The 18,609-nt window shown below is 40.1% G+C and overlaps 1 protein-coding gene across 9 annotated transcripts in view; it reads right to left on the bottom strand.

Annotated features, from left to right (window-relative positions):
* DGKI (diacylglycerol kinase iota) overlaps positions 1-18,609 on the bottom strand; it is a 439,032-nt gene that overhangs the window by 92,609 nt on the left and 327,814 nt on the right. For 7 of the 9 annotated variants that reach the window (XM_023250599.2, XM_023250596.2, XM_023250595.2 and 4 more), the window contains 3 exons: positions 7,337-7,416; positions 5,052-5,096; positions 4,540-4,608 (listed from right to left, as the gene is read on the bottom strand). In XM_023250599.2, coding sequence (XP_023106367.2) covers positions 4,540-4,608; positions 5,052-5,096; positions 7,337-7,416 — 194 coding nt within the window. The remainder of the gene's footprint in view (positions 1-4,539; positions 4,609-5,051; positions 5,097-7,336; positions 7,417-18,609) is intronic. The other 2 variants (XM_023250598.2, XM_019825869.3) reach the window with 1 other exon arrangement.

Consider the following 18,609-nt stretch of genomic DNA (forward strand, 5'->3'; position numbering starts at 1 on the left):
AAGATCACGTAGTTATGTAAAGTGGGGGAAAAGGATCAGAGGATGAACAAATTGATACAGACTCAGATGTGACCAAGAGTTTTTTCTTATGGAAGAGACAGACATTTCTAAAGGATGAAAGAACTTTCTAAAAATGTTCCATCTATTTTGAAATATTCCAGCCATTCTGGTGTTAAAGGAAATTAATTCTTTTAAAAAATATTTTAGATCCTTTTTTAAAATGTTTATTTCTTCTTGAGACAGAGGGGTGGGGGGAGAGATAGAGAGAGAGAGCAGGGGAGGGGCAGAGAGAGAGGAGTCACAGAATCTGAAGCAGGCTCCAGTCTCGGAGCCATTAGCACAGAGCCCCATGCGGGGCTCAAACTCCAGAACTATGAGATCATGACCTGAGCTGAAGTTAGACATTTAACCCACTGAACCACCCAGGTGCCCCTAAGTAAATTAATTCTTAAGAAGAATCACCTGGATGGATTCCTTTTTTGCAGCTGCTTTTGAATCCTATTGTATTTTTTTTTTTTACAGCTCAAATTGTTAGCTCATAATATTTTGGAAGGCACGCTCCTGTGTGGCAACTACATCAGTACCTCATGGAGCACTACCCAGGGGAAATGGGAAACTAAGTGTCTATAAAAAACCCTAACTGTTCCTGGTTCTATTACCCATGATTCTCTGTTTATTCTTCTCTGCCATATCCACAGATGCCTCTGTTTTCCTGCACTATTTTTTCTCTTCCTGCTCCTTTTTCTTTTCCTCTTCTCATCTAGGACTTACATCTGCCCGTGGTCCCCAGTCATGTCCTGAGAGTCATTAGAATGACTCAGAGCTTCTCAAGGCCCTCACTGTTGACAGTAGGGGGACAGATAATTCCTTGCTGTGTGAACGGCTGTCCTGTGCATTGTAACGTGTTTAGCAGCATCCCTGGCCTTTACTCAACGGACTCCAGCAGCATCAGCTCTCCTAAATGTGACACACAAAAATGTCCAAACTGCCAAATGTCCCATATAAAGGAGCAAAATCTCCCCCTGGTTGAGAATCGCTGGGACAGTTGTGTCCGCTTCTGCTCCTTAGCTTAATGACTTGGGGTTAAAATGGGATATGTGAAGACCAGGGCGGCAGCAGAGAAGGAATTATCTCATAGTCAGGTGGCCTCAAGAGGCATTTCTATCAACTAGGTAGGCAGAGTTCAATTTCTCTCTGACTTCTCCTTTATCTGTGAAGCTCAGGAATATCCTGAATCTGCCAGCACCGTGCATTCTGCTTGTCTAACTTATGAGTTACAGGTTACAAGAGATGCCATTAAGATGGAGGGGCTTTGTATTCGGGCCTCAGAGACAGTGCAGGCAGGGATCTTCAGCAGGCTATAAATATCCAGCACATTCTTGGATAACCCATAATGCCTTGTTAGGTTAATACAAGGTGTCATTTTTGAGCCTTCGTGCTTTGTTGGCAACTCGCTCTGAATTTAGTAAAAGAAGAAACCAAAGCAAAGACATGCCTAAATGGCTAGGAACTGCCACATGCCTCGCTAATAAGGTGACTTGGGCACTCATACGCCTTTCTAAATGCTGTGCTTTCTCTTGAGTTTTTCCTAGCCTTAGAAAACAGCTAAAATGCCAACTGCCCATTAGTGAGCTGATAGGAATTTCTGAAGTTGTTTTTTTTATTTAACTTACTTGTATTTATTCATTCCATCACAGTTAATTCTCCAAGTTTACTTAGTGCCATCTCATCCACAAAAAAGTCCATTTCAAAGCATTTAAGACATTCTGACAGGTCTCTTTCTCTTACATCACCCCCCACACCCCAATACCAAGACAGACTAACTACAGAGTCTGACATGATCAGTTTCTGCATTAGGAAACAAAGATTTAGGGGCGCCCGGCAGCTTAGTTGGTTAGGCATCCAACCCTTGGTTTCGGCTCAGGTCATGATTTCACGGTTTCATGAGTTCAAGCCCTGTGTTGGGCTCTGGGCTGGCAGCAGCACGGAGCCTGCTTGGGATTCTGTGTCTCCCTCACTCTCTGCCCCTCTCCCGCTCACACTGTCCCTGTCTCTTTCAAAATAAACTTAAAAAAAATCTTAAAAAATATTACCTGCCAGTTTAATCATTTCCTGCCAGTTGGTTTAGTCACTTTCTTCTTAACACTAATAGCACCTCAGGGTGCCTGGGTGGCTCAGTTGGTTAAGCATCACAGCGTGCCTTGATTTTGGCTCTGGTTGTGATCTCATGGTCATGGGATCGAGCCCTACAAAAGGCTCTGAGCTGATAGCATGGATCCTGCTTGGGAGTCTCGCTCTCTGCCCTTCCCCCACTTGCACCCTCGCTCTCCCGCAAAATAAATAAACATTAAAAAAAAAAAAAAGCTAACAGCACCTCTATCCCGTGGTTTTTCTACACATCCTCAGAGTATTTTAGAATCCAGTCTCCTTCATCTCAGCCTCTCAGCAGCAATGACACAATTCACCGTTTCCTCCTTCTCTAAGACACATTTCACTCCTGGCTTTCATGATACCACCTTCGACCCATTAGTACATGGTGTTATGACTTCAAGCCCTCCTCTTTATCTAAAGTCTCCCTGGGTGATGTCCTCCAGCTTCATCATTTAAATACCATCCATTTCCTAACGATGTGCAAATTTCTATCTCCAGGCCTGAATTTTTCGAGCTTTAAAATGTGTACATCTAATTTCCTACACACCCAAACCTCTTGGATCTAATAGGCATAACAAAATCAGTGTGGCTAAAACAGAACTCTCTATTCACCACCCCTCTCACTCACTCCTCCTCCTCCTGACTGCCCAAGATCCCAAGCAAACATGTACATTCATCTTCCCCCAACTCCTTCCCTTAACCAGCTCTCCTTTGTTCCACTCAGGAAATTTCCTCACCACCCTCTCCCTACTCTCTGGCCATGTTAATTCAAACAGTCTCTCTCACTTAAGCTGCCTGTTCAGTGAGCAGATCTTGGGCTTAGACCCTAGATCTTTTTCCCACTCCTCCCTTAATACCCAAAGGCCCCTGATTTTTATAATTCCGCAAGGAGGGGTGGGGGCACATAACACTCCAGACACTGAAGTTTGGCCACTGCATTGGCTAGCCTGTATGGTCAGTGCATAAAATCTTCTGAAGTGACATTGACAATACAACAGTTTTGACACCCAAGTTTGACTTGACTGCAAGCAAACAAAAACACAGCAAACTTCTGATATAGTCAATAAATACCACTAATTCTTCTGCATGTTTTTGTTACCAAATAATAAATGAAACAACCACCTCCTGATCTCTGTGCAAACACATACAAACGTGGTGCAGAGAAAACACAGTACAAAATATCTACCTGTCACAACTCTCACAGCAAAATAACTATATCAAATAAGCCAGGATAATAAATAGTATTGGTCTCATAAAACTAGTTAGAATAAATATCTGAAATGTCTAAATAAAAATGCAAAGATGCAAAACATCCATGAGAAAAGAGTACAAACTCTTTAAAAACACAGACAAACAGACTCGCAAAATCTTGGGTAATAGGTCAATTTTTAAAGAGCAGAGATCAGCCCTAGCCTCTAAAAGTACTGAACTTTTAAAAATAAAATGAAACTGAAATAGTGGCTTTAGGTAAATATGCAAGTAGCTACCGGGAGGAATGTTGTGCTCTATCTAAAAATAAAGTGGAAATTTGCCCTTTCGTGGTTGATAAAAAGCAGTCTCAGAACTAGTGTTGTTTTTTTTTTCCTCAATGTAAACACACCCTAAGTGAATTCCTATCCCTTTTATTGCAGCCAGATGGAAGAAAGGACTCTTGAATAGTGGGGTACTTTGTTTGAAACTTAAACCCACAAACAAACAAGAACACCAAGACTATTTCTGTCATTAAGCATCAGGATAATTAGGCTGCCTGGACCCAGGGCATTATCCACTGGCAGGAGGAGAAGCTACCAACATGTTACAAGGTATAAAGTTTTTAAACATTGTTGTTTACACAAAAAGATATTCAGGTGCAAATTTCAGGTGCAGCATCAAAGAAACCAAAAACAGATGTGAGGTGCTAAACCAGGATTCACAGATTTAGACATCTTTAAACACCTGTCCCCCCACATGGAGTTATAAAAAGGTCTAGGACAGGGTATTTGGAGGGAGTCTTGGCATGCTCTGACTCCCACACACCCTCCCGCAGGGAAGGGGACTGACCTCTCAGAGAAAAGGACTTTACCGGGACTGCTCAGAGCTTTGAGTTTGCCCCCCGTAGTCTGGGGTATACTGCGCAATGGGATCTGAACCGTGCCTGAGAAATCTAATTTCTAAGAGGATGGCTGGAGAGACCTGTATAGCAGAGTAGGGGCAGGGAAGTGGGGAGGTAACAGCCCTCCCAGAGACTGTTGGGGCAAAGGATATCTGAGTGTTCTCCTGTGGACTTGATGTGGATCACGAGAGACAGGCAGGCTGGGTTTCTTAGATCCTGTCCAAAAGACCAGGATGCACCAGTCAGACTGCATTTTAGAACATCTGCTTGATGGTTGTGGGAAACAGAGAACTCACTTTCCTGGATGTGAAGAAGACACATGCAGCCCTGGTTGCTAATGGCAGCCATCTTGGACACGGAAACATCTAGTTCAGAGGTGAAATTGACAGAAAGAAGAGAACAGAGCAGAAAGACCAGCAGAAAAATGGAGCATGAAGCATGGCCAAACCGTACGTTAAATCCACCCTTGATCTGAACTTTTTTGCTGATGTGAAATGATAGACACTTTCCCCGTCAAACTAGTGTGAACTGAGTTTCTAATATTTGTCATTAAAAGCACTTCATTTTATAATCTTTTCTAAATGATCTGGGAGAAAGTTCACAACCCAAATTTGTGCTATACTAGGATTGCCCAAAACCAGGAAAATGTAAAAGAATCAGAATGTCCACTTCACTTGATTCTTAGAGTAAACTCTATCCCTAGGGAAGATGTGGCCTCTAATCCAAATGAAGCATTGATTGAAAGATGGACCTTCTTTTTGGGGGGATAAGGGGGTAAAAAAAAGAAGGGGGTTCAATTATGTGTTACCTGGTAATGAACTCTCTGGGAGCCAGAAGAAACTGACTGCAGGTCCTAATGGGAAAATGGGAAAAAAAAAAATCCATACCTTAAAATGAGTTTTAACAAGTTGTCTCTACCACTCTATCAACTGAACGCCCAATTTAATATTATTAAACTCAGCTAGAAAGTATCTAACTCTTCCAAATTCATCAAGGTTAAACAAAGAAGATAATGCCCCAAATACCAAAAGCATACCAAGCTGGACTGAGAGAAGAAAGGCCATTTAGCTACTGAAATCTGTAAATTTTAAATGGTTTAGATGTGATAGAACGGTTTAGATGTTTAGTGATAGAATGCCAAGGATCGAGAAGACCAAAAGTAAAAAACAGCCCATTTTAATAAAAAAGAGGTCATATTTAATTTGCACCTGAACTTTTGGCTTATGAAGAAAGTCTCTAAAATCCCTCTAAGTACTTAGGAAGAATTTATTCATCTTAGACCTAATACAAACTGTCACAGTAATTGTGTTTATACTGAGAAGTACTAGGCAAACATGGGTTTTCATAGTCGGTGAAGAGAAAATCGTTGGCCACCTTTGCATTATCACGAAGTGCAAATTAATAGGGTTGAAACTAATGAGGTTTTGCTGGCAGATTCTGAGAGCCTGAATCCCTTTATAAAGTATATAACTAAGTTGTCACCGTGGTCATGTCCTGAAGGTTTCCTTGTTAATGAGTGTAGTGATTCTATTTACAGATGTCGGCAATCCTGGGTTCCTTTGTCCTCATACCTGCTTCCCACGGGGCTTTACCAACTTACTCTCTGTGCCCAACTTAGTTTTAAAATTTCTCTTTGAGTTCATTCATTATTTTTTTTAATCCTACTTTTAGTTGAATATTAGTATTATAAGCATGCTAATAGGTTAGTTTTCAACAAAGTCAATCCATCAGTCATGTAGTTTGCTACTGTGAAATCTCAAATTACCTATGAGTTAAAAAAAAAAAAGGTTTGGTATCATTTATGATTTGCTTTTTTATTGCAGGTTTTTTGAGTGAGGTTGCACAATAGCATAAAACCATTATTTTGAAAAATGAGACATGTTGTGTTCCAGGAATATTTATTTGGGCCTGAGTCACACACTACAAAGTCCACAAATTTTAACATGTTAAAGTTATCCTTGGTAAAAAACAGCCGAATGAAACCACAAGGGTAAAATTTGTTGACTTTTCTTCTCTCACCCATATCAGTATTCAAAATCTGGTATCTACATCAAAATATATTGTGTTCACAATTCCATTTCTATCCTTAAAAATGGTGAAGAAAAAAAGTCATAATTTTTCACCTTACTTTATGCCTTCTGCCTGTATTTATTTCTATCCGGAGAAATAGAATCTAATGTTCAAAGCTAAGTGGCTACAATTTGAAGGGATTTTAAGTTCTATTTATCTTCTTTATTTGTGATATTTACTTATGTAGAATGTGTCGTCTAGAAGGGAGTTGTTCATCTTGTGGTATCTATCATAATTACCCAGTAGCTTTAAAAATAGCAATGTCTAGACCACATCCAGAAAATAAATGTTTTAATGTGCATCTTTCATCAAAAAAAAAAAAAAAAAAAAAACAACAATGAAAGAAGTGATTGTTTATGCTTTCGCCATTTGTAGAATAAAGACAGGGAATACTCCCCGTCAAAGTATTGCAAGAACAATCAGTGGCCACTGCAGGGATCGCTTTGGGTCCCTGGCTTTGCTGGTGCAATTCAAATTCATGAGAATGCGATTTATGAGGTCTCCTCCATTGTCTTCCTCTATGGTAAGCCAGATTGAGGGAAAGAATCGAGAATTCCTCTGTGTTCTGACACAAATTTCTCTGAGGTATAGAAGGTTTTTCTTTCCTGTAGAAGTTACATTTTTAAAAAATGTAGCGATCTCTGACAGAAGTCTGTGCTAGTCTGTGTGTTTCGTATAACATTAAACCACCTAACTCTCTGTTTTCCTTCATTATTCATCAGGGCCCTTTGAAATTCAATATAGCTCAAAAAATACAGATACGCAGTGTGGCAAGAAGACAAGAAGTTCCAAGCTATGGTTATGGATCACACTAGAGCAACCTTCTTTCCCATTTCAACCACGGGAGGAGGGAAAATAGCAGTGGGGCTGGGGAGAGAGACGATCTGGTCGATGCTTAAAAGACAAGGACACCACGTTTCCATTTCCTTCTCAAATGCATCATTTCAGAAGCAAATATATACGGTTGGTAATTGCTTACAGAAATGGAAAACTGAGAGTAAACGATTGGCTAAAGAAACTCACCTCCTGTAGGCGATCTATGTACATACGGCAAGTCTCCAAGTCACAGTCTCCACGCACAACTAGAATACCCAGAGGGATAGCTAAGGGTGAAGGAAAGAGAAAAGTCTAAAATAACATATTTGATTTTTCTAGATTGGCAAAATGTGTTTCTTATGGTTAAAAACGTATCTCAGAAATGTAAGTAGTGTTTTGGACATTTCATTATCCAAAATTCTCCTTAAACCTTCCTTGTGACCCAGTCTCTTTATTTCTGCAGTTGTCCTTCCCTTCCTTGCATGATCTGTGCTGTCCCTGGCCACCTGGCCAGCCTTCCTTTTGTCTTGGTGGCCCAGGTATGGAGGGTAATGTCATGGAAACGGTGGATTGGCAGGACCAGGAGGGGGCTCACAGCCAGCTAATCATCAATGCCTGCATTTTCAATAGTCAATGTACCACCAGAGAGTAATTTAAAAATCATGATTCTGGACGCTTACCCCCTTTCCCTCCTGAATGCATGGGGCTTAGTCTTTCTGTCAGTTTGCAATGGTTCCCTATTCAAGAGACTCCCTTCCGGAGGTGCTGCCACCTGCTGGCTGGCCACCACCAGAACTAAATAGGCATAAAATGTTTAAAAAACAAAAACAAAAAAGCTCCTAGAAGGTTTACAGCTTAAAAATCCAACTGATCTTAAAGATGGCCCGTGTAAACATGATAATAACAGGGCTTCAGGAAACAGGAAAAGCTCTTATGTGCCTTAAACACCCTATATATTTAGGAGGTGGTAAATGTTATACAAGGACTTTGATGGATAGAACTTCCCCCCTCAGGTATAACTGTAAGATTCCTGCAGTACTGAAAAACAGCCTCCTTCCCCAAACTTAAAAAAATGTATTGCCTATTTCTAATTTTAAAAGTATGGTGACACTATTAAATCTATAACATAACAAAAAAACACCCTTCAAAATTTTGAATTAACCAACTAGAGACTGGCAAGCACATGATATGGCAGTGGTGTTCACTGAAGATTTTCTAAACTCTTTCACTCACTGACTTTTTAAAGCCTCATCATCAATAAAGGTCTGAAAGCGCACAACAGGAGGGCATTAAAAATTAACAATAGAGAAATAAAATACATTTAAAATGTATGGAAAAATCTTGAGGAACTCACAAAGTAGTAGAGAAGACATGCAGACACACAAAAAATAATAACTGTAATAGGGTATATAAAAGTATGAGCTTAGTCATTTGAAAACTACAGGACAGAGGGACTAATTTTAGGCTCTCCATAAGATATGAAGCCCCGCTGGCTCTTTTAGTTAGAGCAGCGAGGGTAGTCTAGAGATAAAGAAATCACTTGTTTCTTGGTATTACCTCCTAGACTGGCAACCTGGAGGAACAGGGTGTGGTATGAACCTCTCTAGTGGAAACCATGTCCTGCATACGTAAGTCTTGAAAGCATCCATCATCTTGTAGAATTATGTAGGCATATGACTCAGTATGAACTCTCTCATCAGGAATGCTCATTTGCCTTCACAACCATAATGTCTGGTAGAGCCACGGTAGACATTCAGAAAAAGTTTATGAAAAGAGGGAGAAGGGCTTAGAGCATGTTCGAGCGTGAAAGAGAAAGTATGTCTTTCAGGGCTAAGTCAGCTTTCCAGGGGAGGCAAAGAAACAAAGGTTTGGAGCAGGAGAGGGAGCATGTACTGGACCCGGGGCTTGCCTTTACCTGTTCTTTCAGAAGCTAAGCAAGACAGTCAGTAGGCAAAAGCATGAGGAGCCCTGTAAAGTGTCCCATGTTTGGAGGAAATAATAATCTGGAGAAATACCTTGTCTCTTTTCTTTGAATATAAACAGAAACATCAGAAAAGTCATTAGTATGGTAATCATGCATCTTTAAATGAAATGGAAGGGAAATTCAGTGAGGAGATTCCTAAAAGTAGTGATTAAAGTAATCATCCTCAGCTAGCCTACATAGGTTACCTACTGAAGTAAGGAGAGAATAAAGATTTCTATCACTTAAGGAGTGAGGAAGAAAATCTAGAATTTTTGCCTAGAAGTCAGTCAAATGTTGTGAAAATAAAATATAGCCGTAACTAACATGATATTATAGCCCATGTAAGAATCTTGTTCAGTGATGTTTACTCTCTGTTTTTAATTTTTTTAATGTTGATCCATTTTTGAGAGGAGAGAGACAGAGTGAGAGCGGGGGAGGTGCAGAGAGAGAGGCAGACACAGAACTCAAAGCGGGCTCCAGGCTCTGAGCTGTCAGCACAGAGCCCAACACAGGGCTTGAACTCACCGACTCATGGACTGTGAGATCATGACCGGAGCCAAAGTCGGCTGCCCAACTGACTGAGCCACCCAGGCTTGATGTTTTCTCTTAATTTCAAACGTGCCAACGTAGAGAAATAAAATCTGATCAATATCATCTATTTACTTGAATTAAGAGACACGTTTTATAGAAATGCAGGAATCCTGTTAACATCTCTGATTTCCTTCTATTATCAATGCTTGGAGTTAAACCGGTCACAAATTCAATGCACTTTGAGCAGATATTTCAAACTACAATTAGACAGTAGATATTCCAGACCTAGAATGAAGAAGGCAGAGCCGGGAAAAAGTTTTCAAAGATCTGTCATTTGTTTCTACTATAAGTATAAAATCAGCTACTTTGCATTATTCCTCTAGAAGTCAAGTAAGAGAAAGAGTGCTTTTGATTGATGTTAGCTATTAATTGGGCTTAAAAAAAAGGGCATTCTCTGCCACAATTTCATACCATGATTACTGACAATTTGCTGTCAAATTTATCCTATGAAAGGAGCAGTGTGCAGTAGAAAGGGGGTATGGTCATTCCCTCTTGAATTCGAATCTCAGCACCGCTTTAATCTTACGGAATTACTCACATTAGCTCTTTGGTCCTGCAAGTTACTCAATTCCTCCAATCCTTAAAGTGAAGACTATGGTATTTAGGATGGGTTCCTTCTAGGATTTTATGAAGATTAAATGCAACGCTGTATTTAAAAATGAATAACCAAAACATCAATGTTCTTTCTCCTATACTCCCTTTACTATCTTTAGGACAACTTTAGCTAGAAAATAAATACATATAATCATACATCTTTCAGTTTATCAGCATTAGCTGGTAGTTGCATAAGATATATTCCTGTTTTCTTAAAACTAACTTCGACTCTTTCCATAATGGGAAAAATAACTGTAGTATAAAAATATTGTAATCTGACAGTTCCATCTGGGGCTGGACATGATGGCAGAAGAAATTTAGAGAAAATTATCACCTTCATTTTACAATATTGACAACTAACTACCACTTCAGAGAAGTTTCCTTCATATTAATTAAGAGCAAGGAAGGTGGTTGTCACTTGAGCATTAGAGTCATTATCCCCAAACCTGATGATTCATCTTATTTTGGCCTTAAAGATTTTATTCGACTCCAATAAGCAACAACCAATACTCAGCCTACATAATGGAACTTGTATTGCAGGGATCAAATGGAATTTATAGGTTTTAAGCAATAAAAACCAAGCTGGTTTTTCAATTCTGACGACAGATTTAATACTTCCTTTTCTCTTGTCCGAAATGCTACTAAATTACAGTAAATGGGTATTTTTAAAGACATAAACCAAGAAAAAAAGAGGAGAAACAGTGAGAAGATAGTAACAGATAAAGCAGATGGAAAATTGGTAAATGACCCACAGCCCCTATAGAGTCCAGTCCTAAACCATGGATGGGAATGATGAGAACCGACATGATTTTTATAGTAAAACCCCCAGGAATCTTGCAAACTGTCAGCATCACATGCCTCAAGAACTGAGGGTGGAAGGGGCAGCTAAAATAGATCACTAGATTCCACCAGCCACTCTTAGCAGGTACAATTACTTTATAGACAATGGGGACTTACTGACTATCTGCAGAATACATATCCCCAGATTTCTTCCCTCACTAGGCTCTCCAAAGCTAGTAGCCAGAACCCTGCCTTTTTGGAAAGAGATCTGAAGCCTCCTCTTGGGGAATCCTCAAAGAGTTAAAATAAAATATTCCATCTATGAAATATAAACAGATTATATTAAAAGAAGATAAAGAATAGGAGGGGGGCGCCTGAGAGGCTCAGTCGGTTAAGCCTCCGACTTCGGCTCAGGTCATTATCTCGCGGTCCGTGAGTTCAGGCCCCGCGTCGGGCTCTGTGCTGACCGCTCAGAGCCTAGAGCCTGTTTCGGATTCTGTGTCTTCCTCTCTCCCTGTGCCTCTCCCCCACTCATGCTTTGTCTCTCCCTCAAAAATAAATAAACATTTTTTAAAAAACTATTTAAAAATAAAATAAGTAATAGGAGGAAGAAAAAGGAGAAGGAACACCATTCAGAAAACAAAAAAAAATTCTTGAAAATAAAAAATTGATAGAATAAATACAGTTTAATAGAAATAATAGAAGACAAAGTTGAGGAAATTGCCATAAAAGTAGAGCAAAAATACAAGGAGGCATAAAATACAAGAGAAATGCTAAGAAAAATAAGACTCAGCCAAGTGGCTGAACATTCAAATAATAGGAATTTCAAAAAACCAGAGAAAAGAGAAAGGAATAATTACCAGAAATAAACCAAATAAAAAATTTTTCTTAGACTGAAGAACATTAGCTTCAAACTAAAGTGGCCCGACAGGTGCCCAGCATGATGATAATAAAACAAGAGAAAGACATTGTATTTTAAAATTTAACAAGGGGCGCCTGGGTGGCTCAGTCGGTTAAGCGGCTGACTTCGGCTCAGGTCACGATCTCGCGGTCCGTGAGTTCGAGCCCCGCGTCGGGCTCTGGGCTGATGATGGCCCAGAGCCTGGAGCCTGTTTCCGATTCTGTGTCTCCCTCTCTCTCTGACCCTCCCCCGTTCATGCTCTGTCTCTCTCTGTCTCAAAAATAAATAAACGTTAAAAAAAAAATAAAAAAAAAATAAAATAAAATAAAATAAAATTTAACAATATTGGGGACAAAGAAGTATCTATGACTTTCCAGAGGGGAATAACTAGATTCCAGAGAGGAAAAACTGATATAAAGGATCAGGGATTAGATGGTCTTAAACTATACAGGCCACTGCATGGTCGGGCAGGCAATGAAACAATGCCTTCAGCGTTCTAGACTTTTACACATGATCCATGCTATCAAACAACTGCAAGGATGAATGAAAGACACATTCTCTTTCAAGGAGCTATTGCAATACTTCCTCTAACAACAGTTTGAGTTTGCAAAAGATTGAGGAATGCATGTAACGTAACACATGGGGAACACAACACAGAAGAGGAACCAAAGTAAATCTCCTAGGTGGGGCTAGACAAGCCCAGGGTGACAAATCCGTCGGGCCGCCAAACAATATATACTGGAGCACTGTGACTCACAAGACTGCTATGTGGACAGCTATCATCATTGAAATTTTCAGGGGCGCCTGGGTGGCTCAGTAGGTTACGCGTCTGACTTCAGCTCAGGTCATGATCTCGCACTCCATGGGTTCGAGCCCTGCATTGGGCTCTGTGCTGATGGCTCAGAGCCTGGAGCCTGCTTCGGATTCTGTGTCTCCTTCTCTCTCTCTCTGCCCCTCCCCTGCTCATGCTCTGTCTCAGTCTCTCAAAAATAAATAAACTTAAAAAAAAATTTCATCATCCTTGGAGTTAGTTTTCAATGCAAGGGTAGAGCCCAGGCGAGTCTGAACCAGTTTCTTTTATATATATATGTATGTACACATACATATACACACGTACACACACACACACACACACACACACACACACACACAAACAACACCGTATCACCCAAGATATACTCTACCTTAACCTGCTTTTGAGAGCAAGAGTTAAGTTATGGTGGAGCAGAAGAATTCAAAGTTCATTCCCTCTAACCATATTTCTGCTTGATATCTAGAATGCACCCTAACACCCTCACCAATGTTTCTCAGAATTCAATCATTAACTTGTCCCCTAAATCCTCTTACAATGGGCTCATGTGCACTCTCACTCTCAGAGAAGCTGAAGACACACAGTGATGCAGAGACTCCTTCCATCTCTCCTAAGAGTCTTCATCTAAAAGTGAAATCATCATCTTTTCCGTACATGGTGAAGTTTAAGTTGGTCAGCCAGTCTATCTCTATCTCTATTTATTACGGTGTAATTCCTGTTAGAACAGAATTGCGGCTGAATGGGGCTGTTAACCTATTCAAAACACAAACAAAACTATCTCCAATGGGATCATTAAAAGAAGGTATGAGACCTTAGAGAAAAGCTTCTCAGAAAACGGACAGATTTGCAAAGATTGAGTTATAAGTCCTAAATATATACATAAAAATATTAGAATTGCAGAGTCTTGAGGTTAAATAAAAAGACAGTCATGTCCTGAAAAGAATAAATCAGTGTCAAAAATTCATAAAATAGGGAAGCATTATGAATAATATGGGAAATCATCAAAAACATAGATAATGTTAAAATGCATTTATTTTATGTTAATGCTATTCAGAAATACCCTTTTTAAAACCTGACATTTCCTTAAGCATCAATTTTAGACTTATTGACATAATCTATACAGTTTATGTCCAAAGCTCACTCTCTTTCTAATCAACTTATACACAGCTTTAGAAACCAATAGTCTGAAAAAGAATCTGTTCCCTAGAAAATAACACCAGAGAAAATCTAGGCAAGATTGGGTTTGGCAAAGACGGTTTAGATACAACACCAAAAGCATGATCCACGAAAGAGAAAAGTGGTAAGTTGGAATTCATTCAATTAAAACATCTACTCTGTCAAAGATATTTTTAAAAAAATGAAAAGACCAAACAGATTGGGGGGGGGGGAACCTTTGCAAAACACATATCTGATAAAAGACTGGTATTCAAAATATGCAAAGAATTCTTAAAGCAGTAACAGTCAATTAAAAACTAAGGTAAGATCTGAACAGACATCTTACCAAAGAAGACAAATAAATGGCAAGTAAGCACATGAAAAAGGTGCTCAACATCATATGCCATTAGGGAACTGTAAATTAAAACAATGGGATACTGTTATAGATCTATTAGAATAGCTAAAATTGAAAACAAAAAAAAAATCCGACACCACCAAATGCTAGGGAGAATGTGGAGCGACAGGAACTTTCATTCATCACAGATGGGAATGCAACATGGTGCACCCACTTTGGAAGACAGCTTGGCAGTTTCTTACAAAACTAAACAAATTCTTACCAGCTGAAAATTATGTCCCCACAAAAATTTGCACATGAATGTTTACAGCAGCTTTATTCATAATTGCCAAAACTTGTAAGCAACAAACATGCCCTTCAGTTGGTGAATGAATGAACAAACTCATTAGCATACAATGGGATGTCATTCAGCAACAAAGAGAAATGAATTTTCAAGCCACAAAAGACAATGGAGGAAGCTTAAAGGCAGACCGCTAAGTAAAAGAAGTTCGTCTGAAAAGGTCACACCCTTCATGATTCCAACTATATGGTATTCTGGACAAGGTAAAACTATGGAGAGTTTAAAAAAAAATAGTGGTTGCTAAGGGTTACAGATAAGGGATGGTTAATAGGTACAGCCCAGGGGTTACTCAGTGTAGTGAAACTACTCTGAATGATACTGTCCTGGTGAATATGCGTCACACATCTGTGAAAACCCATAAAACTATAGTATAGATCACAAGCACGAATCCTAATGCGGAGTATGGACTTTAGTTAGTACTAATGCGTTAACACTGGCTCATCGATTCTAACAAGAAATGCACCATACTAAAGCAAGATGTTAATAATAGGAGAGACTGGGGGGCGGGGGTGGAGGGTGTACGGTGAGGGGATATATGGAACTGTGTACTTTCCACTTGATCTTTTTGTAAATGTAAAAGTGTTCTAAAAAATAAAGTCTATTAATTAAAAAAATAGAAACACAAGAGAAAAGAAAAAATAGGCTCTGAGTTTCCTATATATAGATACTTTGCTCATATCAGAGAATCCACTTACATAAAGAAAAACAAATAATATCTATTTTCTTGGCCATAGTTTTAACACTATTCAAGAAGTCACAAGATGATGATGGGAAGAAGGGACTAGAAGTAAAAATCAAGGAGGAAGGCAGGGGACTCTAGAGAAAGGAAGCAAAGCCCTAAGGGAGGATGGGAGGGGATGAGTGGAATCTTCCTGTGGTTCTCATTAGTTTTGAATGTGTCAGGGTTATCAGGGAACTAAAGTTCGAACTTGATGGCTGACAATAATTAAAGAGAATGAGTTGGCAATGTTTCAATTCAATTTTTCTCCCTAGGTGCCACAGGTCTGTTTTTACAACAACTTGTCGTCATTAACTGCCACAGCTCAAATGGAACCAACAGGGGAAATTAATAGGCATATTAGCATTCAAAAGGAAACACAAGATCCTAAGAACTTCATACTTCACCATGGCAGAGCTGGCCTCTGTAAAAGGTTTCATGACACCTGGTTCGTGTGATTAACAGTGATCCTAGAGTTTGGACTCTGTAGCTTGAGCTTAACCTTTCCACAGTTAGTTCCAAGTGTCATCCACAAGATAGAAGTAAACTATGTAGTTTTTACTGCATTCTATGTGAGGACAGTATTTTCAAGGTGTGCTTTCTACAAAGTAGCAGTTTCTCTACAAATCTGGGTTTCAAACCACAGATCCCAATTCTGCTTCTTATCCCAATTATAAACTACCTGAGAAGGCAACCCAAGGGACATCCAACTCACTTTTTAAAAAGTCCTCTTAAATGTTTTGTCGTTCATAATCTCACATAACAACTCCTAGTATTCACTTTCACTTAACTAGGCAATTGTGTAACAGATAGCGTATGAAAATATTTTTCAGGCCTACAAGTCCTCCACTTAATCATTCAGCACACAAGCTTTAAGGATTTTCTTCTTCCAGAGACAACTGGTGCTAGGAGGTGAGAAGCAACACTAAGACTCAGTACCTGCCCTCAAGGTGTTACAGACCGGGAAAGGAAGAGGGACATTAAATACATCCTCTCCCTTATAGACCTTGTGACTTCAATTCTGACCAATGAGAATCTAGTGTGCATAGGACGCAGAGAAGCTGCCCATTTCTTAGGACAGGACGCACTTCACAAAAAGTTACCCCAAATGAAGACAGTAAGGGAGTTTAGCAACAGAGACAAGAATTTCTCAGGCACAGGAAAGTCTCAGTCTTAGACCATCCTTAGATCTAAGAAACCAAGGCATGAAAATGTTTAGGACTTACAAAAATAAGTGGGTAAAGAGTACAAGGAGGTGAGGTCAAGGCCAGAAGCTTGTGGGGGTTTTTTATACTAAGGAGTGGAGCCTTATTCTCAAAAGGATGGGCAGACATTATAGGGTTTCCAACAGATGGTAAAGGTTTCAGATTTACATCAACCTAGAAGGCCTTAATGTGACCCCTGGCTTGACTATACTTGACACAGTGCCTGACCTCTCAGTTCTTATTTAGAAGACTTTCTATTGTAAATTATTTCTCTGTCTTTTTAAGATGTCAATCTTCTCCCAGCCTCTCAGACTTTTGCAACCCTAGAATGTCTTTCTCAAAGATCTGGGAGGCATCTTTCTGATGCCTTCAAGGAAGATTGTGTCCTGCTTTTCGAGGCTCCATGGGTGGGTAGGAGCCTAACCAAGTGCTGCTAATCAGCAGCAAGCACAGATGGCCTGATCACACTGACTAGCCTCCTGCTAATATCCTCTGCTACTTTTCTACCCACTCACCCCAGGGCTTAAAAATTCCCCGCCTTTTGTCACAACAGAGTTGACTCTTGGTTCTCTATTGCAATACTCTTGAATAAATCCTTCCTCCCCTGTTTAATTGTTCCAGGGCAATTTTTCTTTGACGTTTTAGAAAAATCATTGGAGGAGATGTGGAAGACAAGGTGAGTGGCAGGAAGGTGAGTTAGGAAGAGCTTTAGCATTCAAGGAGAAGAGCAATGGTGAAGCCCAGAAGCGAAGACTGTGGGAGAGAGACATGTGGGAGAGAGATTAAAGTCAAGCAGTCAACTCTGTGAACAATTGGAGAGTGAAAAGGAAAAGACACAAGGGAGACTCAAGGTTGTTTAGAGTGGCCATGGCAGCTATAACCTCCTTGTAACCTCCCTAATGCCACAGTGGACTGGTGCCTGTTGAGCTCGTGAGAGAGTGGAGGAAACAGATGGTGAGATGAAGGGTCAGGGAGGGCTGGGAGGAGGGACATTAAGAGAGAAAGAGAGGGAGATTTGGGTGGTTGGGTTATGAAAACAACATAAAAGTGTCTTTTGTAATGATGGATGACAAAGACCACTTATAAATGCCTCAAAGGCAGTTGATAACACCTAAACTATCTGAAAGGGGTTTCTGAGTTAGCATGTTGTTACTGGCAGAATTCTTAAGAATATTCTCAAGACCTGGGTAGTTCAGTCGGTTAAGCATCAGACTTCAGCTCGAGTCATGATCTCGCAGTTTGTGAGTTCGAGCCCCGCATGGGGCTCTGTGCTGACAGCCCAGAGCCTGGAGCCTGCTTCAGGTTCTGTGTCTCCCTCTCTTTCTGCCCCTCCCCCATTCACGCTCTCTTTCTCTGTTTTTCTCTCTCTCAAAAATAAATAAGCACTGGGGCACCTGGGTGGCTCTGTCAGTTAAGCATCTGACTTCGGCTCAGGTCACGATCTCGCGGTCTGTGAGTTCGAGCCCCGCATCAGGCTCTGTGCTGACAGCTCAGAGCCCGGAGCCTGCTTCAGATTCTGTGTCTCCCTCTCTTTCTGCCCCTCCCCCACTCATGCTCTGTCTCTCTCTCTCTCTCTCAAAACTAAATAAACATGACAAATAAATAAATAAATAAATAAGCATTAAAGTTTTTTTTAGACAATATTCTCAAGCCTGGAGAACCAAGAATAGAGGAAGGAAGGAGGAAGAAAGACCACGTCCTAACCCCCAGACATCCATCCAAAGCCCGTACTACAGTCCCTCAGGAAATCAGAATTAGGCAGCAATAGATCCTTTTCTTTTCCTCTTTGTAATCACCAGCATACAGGCATAATCAATGGAAAAGCAGAAGAAAGAGAAATCCAGAAAAAAAAAAAGTTACAACAGTCTTCTGAACAAAAATAGAAGTCAGATGGAGAATGCAACCCAATAATGGCTAATCTGTTTAAAATTGCATAAGTTTTCTTTTTCCCTACTTCTGATGAATTTGGCTCTTGTATTACCAGTGATAATCTAGGGGAAAGTATGGGCAAAGGCCCAATACTCTTACTATAATACAAACCAAAGGTCCAGATGAAACAATTTTATG

This window comes from Felis catus, chromosome A2 (genome assembly GCF_018350175.1).
Source record: "Felis catus isolate Fca126 chromosome A2, F.catus_Fca126_mat1.0, whole genome shotgun sequence".
NCBI lineage: Eukaryota > Metazoa > Chordata > Mammalia > Carnivora > Felidae > Felis > Felis catus.